The sequence below is a fragment of the Artemia franciscana genome, unplaced genomic scaffold (assembly GCF_032884065.1).
Source record: "Artemia franciscana unplaced genomic scaffold, ASM3288406v1 PGA_scaffold_1186, whole genome shotgun sequence".
NCBI lineage: Eukaryota > Metazoa > Arthropoda > Branchiopoda > Anostraca > Artemiidae > Artemia > Artemia franciscana.
This window is the reverse complement of record NW_027062620.1, coordinates 121,482-133,607: the sequence shown is the minus strand read 5'-3', so window position 1 is coordinate 133,607 and position 12,126 is coordinate 121,482. Positions and strand designations below refer to the sequence as shown.

The 12,126-nt window shown below is 32.2% G+C and overlaps 1 protein-coding gene across 1 annotated transcript; it reads right to left on the bottom strand.

Annotated features, from left to right (window-relative positions):
- Positions 1-986: 986 nt before the first annotated feature.
- LOC136041273 (uncharacterized) lies at positions 987-8,153 on the bottom strand. The gene is made up of 2 exons (XM_065725878.1): positions 7,479-8,153; positions 987-1,685 (listed from the first exon to the last, which is right to left on the bottom strand). Exons 1-2 carry the CDS (start codon positions 7,704-7,706, stop codon positions 987-989), a joined length of 927 nt encoding a protein of 308 aa, XP_065581950.1. The 5' UTR covers positions 7,707-8,153.
- Positions 8,154-12,126: the final 3,973 nt, after the last annotated feature.

The window sequence follows — 12,126 nt, the reverse complement described above, 5'->3', positions numbered from 1 at the left end:
CCAAGAGCTGGGGGTTAGAAAAAAAACGAAAAACCTGTACAAAAGAGTCTTTAAAAGCTTGGGGTTTGGGGGGCGGCAGCCCCCCAACTGCCTCTTCTAATTCCTGTACGTTTTAAGGTTCGACTTTGGGACGCAGCCTCTTTAACTCTTTAAGAAAACGAAGTTTTTTTCATATTATTATAAACTAGATCCACTGTTATAAGCTCTCTAAGCCTAAATTCCATTATTACTGACGAAGGTATGTCTACCTTTATTGAAAAAAGAATTCAAGCGGCCTTAAAAGGAAAAAATCAGCATTGAATAAAAATCCTTCTTCTCTTAATCTTTTTTTTTCTTCCCTTTCTAGCTTTTGCATAAACCTTTCTAAATAAAATCTGAATTCCAGCAAACCCGTTCTCAAGTAAAATCAATTCTTCAGGTTTTTCTTCATCACTTTTGATTTCACCATCTTCTTCAAAAAAATACTCATGTTCACATAAGATAATCTTGTTCTTCCTAATTTTTCCTTTGTTTTTCCTAGGTTTTTTGTATTTATTGGGTAAATTTTTCAAGTTCACTGCAAGCACAGAAAACGTGTCAAAAACCTTTTCTAGTAAGGCATGTACTGAATATGCATTTTTTAATTCATGCATCCCATCCGGAATCCTAGATGTAAAATTCACTGTGTTATAGAGAAATAACCCATTGTAATGTGCCATATTAGTTTCAGGATACGGACACTGAAGCAGCTGATTTAAAATGGTTGCGAAGAAAAATATAATTTGAAACTCAGCAAACGTGTGAACTGTATCTTTGTCATAGCAACTCGAATTTATTAAAGTTTGATCAAATTGAAACAATTCTAGAAGCCTTTCTTTTGCAACAAGACAGTCATTTGTACATAAATTATACCAAAGTTGAGAAATACTATCATCACTTGAACTTTCTGATTTCGATTTTTCTTTGAGCCATTCTGTTTTTTTTTTTCACTTCGCACCCAGCCCGTTTTACAAAGAATTGCTCCAAACATCAACGACATTAACACTAGACTGAAATTGTTGCAAGGTTGGACTTGAAACTTGAAACCAAAAAATTACCGAGCAAATAAATAATTTGAGATTATCTGGAAATAAATCAACTATGCCGCTACTAGTTTCATCAATCTTTAAGACATCGTTAAAAAAAGCCATTCGAACACGAAAAGATAGTTCGGGGATATCTCTTAATTGAGGGACTCGTTGGCTGTCATTGCTATAAAACGGAACAGTCCATTGCTCTAGCTTGCTACCAACTCGTACACCAAGTTCAATTCCTATAGTTTCTGCACTGACACTGCCTAACAATGATATATCAGGATAATCCACACTTAGTAATATTGCTGAAAATGCTCTGAATATGTCAATCGCACTAAACAGGCTATAAGGCCTGCTTTCTTTTTCTACCTGAGCCAAATGATGAAATTTGTGGTAGCAGATAATTTCCAACATCCACGAAGGGAAATTACGATTCCTATAAGCAGTAGAAAACCACTGAGGAAGAGGATTGTTATTTTTCGAATAAATTGAAGTATCATGTTCTGTTTCATCCAGTATTTTTGTGACAAGGCTTAGTCCTTTCCCGTGTTGAATCTCCCAATCTCTCCTTAAAGAATATTCTATAAGCTTTCGGACTTCTTCCTTTTTGCTGCGAGGAACTGTTGATAATATCTAAAAAAAATAGGATGATTTTTAAATAAATTCCCATTGCTAATACCTTACCGATTCGAAAAAAATAAAAAATTAAGGCTCCCAAAATTGAAATACATCTTTAAAACATTTTGATATTAGTAGTATGGAAAATGGAGTTCCAAAACCACATACCTCATCAATTTACGTAATTTTCAGTCCATTTTACATCATATTAATATCAGTTATTACACATTTTGAAGATTTTCCATCCCTACATTCAACATAAAAACACGTCCCTGAAAATCATATTTGGTCTTATTTTTATATTTTTCACAAAGTGAATACGGGTGCTAGATCCCCTAATCAATTTACCCCCTTTTCAATTGAGTTCACACCATTTTAAACTTTTGACGTCTTTATAATTTCCCATCCTGAGCTTTAAGATCAAAAAAGGTCTTGGAAAATAAGAGTTTAATTATATTCTATTGTCCTATACTACGGATAAAATATAGTAATTTAATATTTAATGGATAGTTTGGATATAAATAATGAAAAAATTATTTTATCGTTATTTTTCTTACAATAACCTTTAAAATCATATCTTTATCTAATTTTTTAATTTTCTTTCAAGATCAGCTGCTTTAGACTAAAAATATTTAGGGGTAAATAGATCAACCATTTCACGTTCAAATCAATAGTATTATCGAGTTTATTTCCATATTTAGTTGTAAGACATTTCATTTTTGTAATCGTGTATTCCATTCCAACATCTAAATCTTCTTTCCTAATATATCGATTATATTTTTTACCAGTTTCATTTCGCTTTAAAGTTTCTCCATTTATTTATATATTATGCTATTAAACAAACTGCCAAATCGAAAATAATTTATACATTAACACACAATTTGCGATTAATAACTTCCATGATTGCTTTTCTTTCTCAACATATAATGCAGTAAATCTTATAAGGATTAGAAGGTAATTGGTCTAATAAAATCTTAATTTGCACATCAGCAGTTGATCCATTTCGATAAATATTCGATTTATACGTTGAAACAATACAACCAAATAAAGGATATACTGTTTTAAAATCATTCTAACTTATAATTGTTCCACTATCAACATTTCTTTTGTTTAAATTCTAACTGCAAAATCGTTGATAAACTTTAGAATAATCTTCATTAGCATCACTGAAATCAGATTTAAAATTTTCTTGTGGATATTTATATTCTCCCTTCAATTCTATTAGAACGGTCAAATACCATATTGTTTTGGCTAAAACTTTTATCTTTTTCAGATTTCTATAAGAAAACAACAATTTTAGTTGTATTATAAACTTCACTGACTACCCTCGATGTTAATTCTTTATTTGTTTTATTATCAAGTTTATAGGTGCTGCGCGCTTCCCATCTAAATTATTCCCATCTTAATTCCCATTTTAGTTTTTTATTGTTTTAAAAAGTAGAGTTGTGACAAAGAGTCAAACTTTAGCGCAAAGAGCGAGGCGTTGAGGAGGGGACAACCCCTTAAATATATGTAATAATTTCTTTTCGTTTTAAGTTTTAATGTCACTCCTTGCTTGCAGTTGAAAAACGTTTTTTTTATTTAATTCATTATCATAGCTACTCCTGGATTCCTAATAAAAATATTGAAATCGAACAAAGCCATCTAAATAGTAACCACAGGAATATACACATACTAGTCATAGAGAAAAGGAACAGATCAGGCTTACAATTTGAAAAAGTCAATCTAATTGATTATCAAATAACAAGATTACCAAATTATATGGCAGGTACTTATAAAGCATTATCTGAACTTTTTTTAAAAATAAAAAAGGTTGAATTAATATAAAAAATAATGATAATAAATCCTTTCTTTGGTCAATGCAGGCTTATCTTAATCCAGATAAAAATCATGTAGAAAGACTATCAAGCTGTCAAAACATGAAAACGAATTCAACTTTTAAGAGATTACTAATTACTAATTTTTCAATGGATATTCAAGATATTCATAAATTTGAAAACAAATATGATAATAACATTTGTTTATTTGAAATAAGTGAATATAAAAGGTTAATGCTCATATTCCCAAAACTAAGATCAATGAAAAATCTTTTACAAAGGTGATTAATTTACGCTATTCTGATATTCATTATGTTTTGCTTAAAGATTTAAGTATATTATTGAGACCTAAAATTACTAAACATAAATCAAAAATATATCTTTTGACCTAATGTGGAAGACATTTCACAGAAGAGCAAAAGTTTGAAAACATTCTATAAAGGATAACTGTCAAGATCCTGACATCATTATCCCAAAAACAGGATCTAAAATTGAACTTCAAAATATAGCTAAACAAATGAAAGAACCTTACTGTATTAAAGCTGAGTTTGAATCGTATTATGAAGAATTTAATCAAAAGAAAGGTAAAAACACAATTAAAATAGCAGAGCAAAAGCCATTTGCTTATGGATTCCCAGTCTGTTGTTCTTTTGATACAACCCAAAATAAATACTACGAATATTTTACTGAAGATACTTGCGGGCATTTGGTAACTACCCTAGCAAAAGTGTGTAAAAGAAATACCTAATAAGTTTGAAAGTAAACAGAGAGGTCATGGTTATACACAAGAACAAGTAAGAGAAAAATGAAATAATACAACTATTAAAAGGTTTCATATTTGTGAAAAGTAAATGGTAGATGATAATTTACATTTGGATTACGACCATATGACTGTTAATATACGGGTATTTACTCATCCTAAATGTAATAAAAACTTTAGAATTCTTAAACATATCCCTATTGTAACGCACAATATCGCAAAATATGACTCTCATTCATTTCTTAGAGAATTAGTACCGTATAACGGTATTTTTGATTCATCAGGGAGTTTAATATGATTTTATAAGACAATAACTGTTAATGAGGCCCAATACAAAATGCGTTTCATAAATTCACACCGTTTTATAGATTCATCGTTAGATAGGTTTCCTAAAAATTTAGCTAAATTTAAATGTAAAATAAATTGCAAATGTTTAAGAAACAATTTCAAGTATACTTCTGATGTATTTCAAAATTTTAAGAAATTCAAAGAGATAATAGAGAAAGGGATAACAGACAGACAGACTGTCTGTCTGTCTGTCTGTTCTGACTGATCTGCTCAGACAGTCAAAATATTTCTAAAGAAGATATATAAGAGCAAATATTTTAAATGTAAAACACTATTGGTTTACACTAAAATATACCTAAAAATTGTTGTTTTAATTTTATCAAATGTCGATGGAAATTTCAAAAACGTATGTTTAAACAATTATAAACTAGATCCACTGTTATAAGCTCTCTAAGCCTGAAATTCCATTATTACTGACGAAGGTATGTCTACCTTTATTGAAAAAAGAATAAGAAGAAGTGCATCTCAGTGCATGAAAAGATATGCTAAAGCAAATAATAAATATAGGAAAAAACTTTAATCAAACACAATCTTCAAATTATTTAATGTATTTAAATGTGAATAATTCATAAGGTTGGGCAATATTACGAAATGTACCTGAAAAACTTTACTTTATTAATATACCCGTCCATCTAAAAGAAGAGAACAACTAAGGCTATTACCAACAATTAAAAGATTATGTTCAGTCACACATGAATAACAATAATATAGAAGCCATTTACGATGCTGATTTAGAATATCCAAGAAAGTTAAAAAGTTTACACAAGGATTTACCACTAGCCCTCTGAATAATTTCAATATAAATTAAGTACAACTTTAAATAACAAAATAAAAAATCTTGTGAATTATAAGTATTTTGAATTTTATTTAGAACATGATCTAGCGTTGAAAAAAGTATAAGGAATTCTAGCATCTACTGAGTCACTCTATTTAGAAGCATATGTCAATCATAATACTAAATTACTATAACTGGAAAAACGATTTAGAGAAAGATTTTTTTTTAAACTCATGAATAAGGCTTGTTTTGGAAAAGCCATGGAAAATGTTTGAGAAAGAGATAGTATTGAAATAATCCCTATTGATGAACAAAGACAAAAAAAAATTAGTTAAAAAACATAACTTTAGATCAAAAATAATCTTTAGTGACAAATTTTCTGTAGCCAGAATGGCCAGGCCAAAAACAAATCTAAATAAACCTATTTATATTGGACTTGCTGCATTAGAGTTATCTAAGCAACTGATGGGTGAATTGATGTATGAACAGTGGACTTGAAAGAATCCCATATGAAAGAGGAAAGAGGAACATAGTGATGGTATGTGCGTCGCAATGGGTTACCGCTAGAGCAACGGGCTAACTAGCCACGGCTTGAAGACATCCGTGCCTTAAGCGGTGAACATGGGCATGAAATAGGACTATATTGTTGGTATATGCTTAGCGATTGATTACCGCTAGAGAAATAGTGTAACCATTCAACGGCTTTCAACATCCATACTTTAAGCAGTGGGCATAGGCTAAATGGGATGACTGTTTGACTGTCTGGTATTAATTAATTAAAATTTGCAACTAGAACCCCTGCCGATAATCCACAGACCTTATAAGAGGGGGTGACTATCGAAGAAAAAAATAGTGAAAAATGAACAAGGCTGAGAATGATGGACTAAGCTGAGGCAATGAATAGATACTTTTTGAAAAGTGATTGAAGACAGCGGGCACTCCCTCCTCGCCTATCCCGAAGCAAAAACGAAAATCGCTTTCTGCTCTTAGAAAACAGAAAGTAAAAATTATTTTTAAGTTTTAACTATACGAAGTAGAATATCTTTTACTGGTAAAAATTTGTTTTTGGAAATTTAGAGGTAGTGGCCTATTCACCCCTCTGCAAGAATTAGCTTGTTTCTTAGCGTATTGCCCATTTCTGGTCTTATTATTTTCCCTGTATTAATCTCATATCCTAAGAAACTGTTATACAGAGAAAATCTGGAAATATTAATAAAGTAACGCCGGAAAGTCTGATCTTGGTAAAAAGGGCCAATTAACTAAATACCAAATTGTTCCAATTCTCTGGATAGGAAAAACTTTGATGCTAGGAATTAGGGTTATATCGAGCCAATTAATTAAAGAAGAGAAAGAATTATTCCTTACTTTTGTTGTGTGGATCCAAACAAGGTATCTTACTATTTAAAGGTTAAAAAAAACTTTACCCCAAATAATTTCTCTTATAACCAATGATTTCTTTTAATTAAAAGCTACTTTCGTGCTCAAATTTCAAGCAGCAAGGCCGTATCTAAGGATGGGATGGAGGTACCTGGGATCGATCCCTCCTTCGTTCGCGAAATTTTTGTCTGACATGCAAAAACATAACAAAAATGTACATCAACAGAATTTGTTTGAGTTTTTAAACTTGTTGTCCTTCCCCCATAAAAATCCTAGATATATTATACCCTTGTTTGCTGCATTATCCAGATTTGAATATTGTGCATGCAACTTTTCAACATCGATTTGGTTTGCTAGACAAACTCTCTAAAAATTTAATCAACTGTTTTTGCTTGGATGACGGAAACGCAATTGCTGGGAAAATTGATGGCTAAAAATTTCTGTTTGAACAGCAAGGGACCTTACCTGACCTTACATGAAAACCCCTCTAATTGATTCATATACTTCCAATAAAACAAAGCTATAAAACCATTAACAATAAACAAAAGAAAGAGAGAGAGAGAAGAACCCAAAGTTAAGCTTAAACGGGTCAAATATCACATACTAGACAAGTAAATTAAGAGGTAGCCAAGGGAGGAAGAAAGTAGGATTAAAGACATAAATCGATGTCAACGCTCAGTCGGGAAAAAATTCTCATTGGTATCCCTACTTAAAAATAGAAAAACCCATACCTCTTCTAAAGCTGATTTGATTGTCTGTCCTCGAAGCCGGGATGTAACCTTCTTTATTCTTCTATGAGTATCCATTATTTCCTTTTCTTTTGACACGACCTTCTCAGACCAAAGTTTTTGGGAGGATTCTAAATGTACATAGTCGTTGCCAAGAAGAATACCAACAAGGGGTAAATGGGATCTAGGAAGGGAGCCGTATTCTTTCAAGAACCGATCAGTACAAAACATCTTACAGAATATTGCACGTTTGCCATTGACTTTGATAAACGAGAAAGAAACACTTGGGAGATTATAAATAATAAGTTCAGTCCCAAAAATGAAAAAATCTGAATCACCACTCAAAAAACAGGGCGATTTAAAATTCTTGATAGCAATGCAATTTCATCATCGGCTTCATAATCGCATTGAACTACTTGATAGTTATGCTTTTTACAGGCAGCAGTAAAAATGTGCTTTCCGAAAAGTGGTAATACATTAAGACGTTCTTGACGAGATGGATTACAAGAAATTTCCGTTGTCATTCGCTTTTTAGTCCTTATTTCCCGTGTCATCTCCTTCCTATTATCGACATCAAGCCCACCATCAAAAACCATGATTGGTTTCACGTTACATGAGTCAAGTAAGGAACAAAATTCATCAAAATGTGAATAGACTAAATCATAGTCACAACCGAAAGCTACATTTGATCCATTGCATGTGTCATACAATTTGTAAAGAACATTGTTTGCATCGACTATAATCGTGGATGAATGAAATGCATAGTCTACCATGAACTGGTTTGGCTTACTTTCAACAAAAGTAAGCAAACCTCTGATGCCCATATCTTACGTTTGATTTCTTTCTTCACTAAAAGGTTACAGGATTAGCTTTATCTTTAAGATCTAAAGAACATATCAAATTAGAGTTTTAACGACACAAAATTCAATTTAAAAAGTTATAATTAAACAGTCACAAAATAGTTAAAACATAAAGAGTAAACAGCAGAACAGCCCAAAAGCTAATTTGTGACAGAGAAGAAATAACAGAACGAAAAAATAAAACTAATTTATCCCAAATATTTTATTGAGACTGTAAACACGAATGATTCGCTTAAATAGTAAATTTCTTTTTTGTAGTTTGACTTAACTTAATAAAACATACACGTTAGGGATAAGTGAAAAAAGAGAAACCCTTCTCAGAAAATAAGAAGCAAAAAGTCAAAATCAAGGAAATAATTTTAACAATCTAAATCCTTGCTGACAGAAAGTCCCCTAAGCTTAGAGCACTCGAAATTTAGTATTTTTTTCATTCTGGACCAATGGGAAACAGAAAACATCTTCCGAGCAAAACTTCCCGAAATAAGCTTCCCAGGGATCCAGTTTAGATACCCAGAGATACCCAGGGATCCAGTTTAGATACCCAAAGATACCCAGGGATCCAGTTTCCAAAGATGAAATCATACGAAAAGACAAAAAACTCGATTGTTTGCATGTTTTCTGCTTTTAAAGCAAAACTGTTTCATAATCCTGAATATAACTTGGGAAATGAACAGACACAAAACAAAAATCAAAAGGGTGTAGCAATATGTTTGAAGATTTTGAGTCAATTTTGAGCTCGTTGGTTGAATACATCGGAAGCAAACATGCAAATTAAATAAAGTAAAACTAAAATTTCTTATTTTGCATTCTATCCAATATCATGGTCACTTCTCTGACAATTGTAACACCCCTGATGGTCTAATTCGTAGCTATAATAGTAAATGTATCTCATGATACTTTATAGTCAACTTCTATGAATATTTAATTGAATCTCGTGATACTTTATTTGTGAAAACCGGTTTCTGCAGTCTCGATTCAATGAAATCAAGTTTAATCTGTCATTGATCTCAATATTCTATAAAGGTATTATTTGAAATAATTTTTAAAAAGTGGCTAAACATGCAAGGAAACATAAGATTCCGATTTAAAAAATTCATCCTGTATATTATTAAACAAGAATGTTAATGTTTTACCATTTTCTTTTAGTTTTTATATGCAAGGGACTATAATCTGGGACTCTTAAGACGGGAGTACATTCTAAGAGTAGCACATACTATACTTGGGAAGACCGTCATTTAGGAGTTGAATATTCTTTTTTACTACTTTTTCACATTAAGTTGTAACTGAGGGAATTATTGTTGCTTTTGACAGTGCATTTCAAACAGTTCGTGGTAACGAACTGTAGTAAGGAGCGACCCGGCTCAATAGTAACCAAAACTCTAAAGAATTGAATTTTGATATCAATAGCTACATCAAAAGAATCGCATTTTAATGCTGATTTTAAATATATAAGTTTCATCAAGTTTAGTCCTACCCATCAAAAGTTACGAGCCTGAGAAAATTTGCCTTATTTATGAAAATAGGGGGAAACACACCCTAAAAGTCGCGAAAATGACACCATCAGATTCAGCGTATCAGAGAACCCTACTGTAAAAGTTTCAAGCTCCTATCTACAAAAATGTGGAATTTTGTATTTTTTGCCAGAAGACAAATCACGGGTGCGGTTTTATTTGTTTTTTTTTTTGTGTTTTTTTTTCCCAGGGGTCATCGTATCGACCAAGTGGTCCTAGAATATCGCAAGAGGGCTCATTCTAACGGCAATGAAAAGTTCTAGTGCCCTTTTTAAGTGACCAAAAAATTTGGAGGGCATCTAGGCCCCCTCCCACGCTCATTTTTTTCCCAAAGTCAACGGATCAAAATTTTGAGATAGCCATTTTGTTCAACATAGTCGAAAACCATAATAACTATGTCTTTGGGGATGACTTACTCCCCCACAATCCCTGGGGGAGGGGCTGCAAGTTACAAACTTTGACCAGTGTTTACATATAGTAATGGTAATTGGGAAGTGTACAGACGTTTTCAGGGGGATTTTATTTTGTTTGGGGGTGGGGCTGAGGAGAGGGGGCTATGTTAGAGGATCTTTCCTTGGAGGAATCTGTCATGGGGGAAGAAAAATTCAATGAAAAGGGCGCAGGATTCTCTAGCATTACTATAAGAAAACAATGAAAAATAAACATGAAAACGTTTTTTCAAATGAAAGGAAGAAGTAGCATTGAAACTTAAAACGAACAGAGATTATTACGCATATGAGGGGTTCTAAAAATACTTTAGCATAAAGAGCGAGGTATTTAGGAGGAGATAAATACCTTGCTCTTTATGCTAAAGTATTTTTAGTAATTTCAACTATTTATTCTACGGCCTTTCTGATTCAGGGGTTATTCTTAAAGAATTGGGACAAAACTTACGATTTAGTGTAAAGAGCGAGGTATTAACGAGGGTACAAACCCCCTCGTATACATAATAAAAATATAAGGTTATGAAAGTTTGTTACGTAAGTTAATTCTTAAGTTACGCATATTTTTTACTAATAAAAACGTTCGTTAAAATTAAAAGTTCTAGTTGCCTTTTTAAGTAACCGAAAAATTACAGGGCAACTAGGCCTCCTTCCTCACCCCTTATTTCTCAAAATCATCTGATCAAAACTAAGAGAAAGCCATTTAGCCAAAAAAGAAATTAATATGCAAATTTCATTTTAATAATTTATGTGCGGAGAGCCAAAACCAAACATGCATTAATTCAAAAACGTTCAGAAATTAAATAAAAAAAACTAATTTTTTTTAGCTGAAAGTAAGGAGCGACATTAAAAACTAAAACGAACAAAAATTACTCCGTATATGAAATGGGTTGTCCCCTCCACAATCCCTTGCTCTTTACGCTAAAGTTTGACTTTTTGCCACAATTCTACTTTTTAAAACAATTAAAAGCTTTAGCGTAAAGAGCGAGGGATTGTGGAGGGGACAACCCATTTCATATACGGAGTAATTTCTGTTCGTTTTAAGTTTGAATGTCGCTCCTTACTTTCAGCTAAAAAAATTAGTTTTTTTTTTATTTAATTTCACAAAGCGACCATGATCAAAAAGCTAGTGGCAATGAGCTTTGAGTTAAGAAAGATTGGACCCAAATGTAACCAAAACCCTAGAAAAGGAACAATTGAAGTACCTAAAGATGGAACAACGGATTTCTATCCATTAGAGAGAAAATTATTTAAAATGAAGTTAGTATGGACAACAATTTCCAGCATATCAGTAGCGAACCCCCAATTACTTTTGGATGACACATAGGGGGTAAACATGAAGTTGCTACACCCTCAAGACGTTATTACCTTAACCTGGTGTTGCGCAATACTAAACTGCATTTGTAACAGAGTTAAATAAAAAACAAGTTTTTTTTTAACTGAAAGTAAGGAGTGATATTAAAACTTAAACCGAACAGAAATTACTCCGTATATGAAAGGGACTGTTTCCTCCTCAGCGGCCTGCCCTTTATGCTAAAGTTTGACTCTTTCTCTCAACTTTACTCTTTAAAACAGTCAAAACTTTAGCGTCAAGAGCAGGGCGCTGAGGAGGAAACTGCCCCTTTCATATAAAATAATCAATACGGTCAATACCTTTCTCTTTACATTAAACCTTAAGTTTTGTTCCATTTCCTTAAGAATAACCCCTGAATCATAAAGACCTTAGAATAAATAGTTAAAATATATAAAAATACTTTTATGTAAAGAGTGAGGTATTACGAGGAGGTGATACCCTAATATGTGTTACAATTTCTGTTTGTTTTAAGTTCTAATGCTA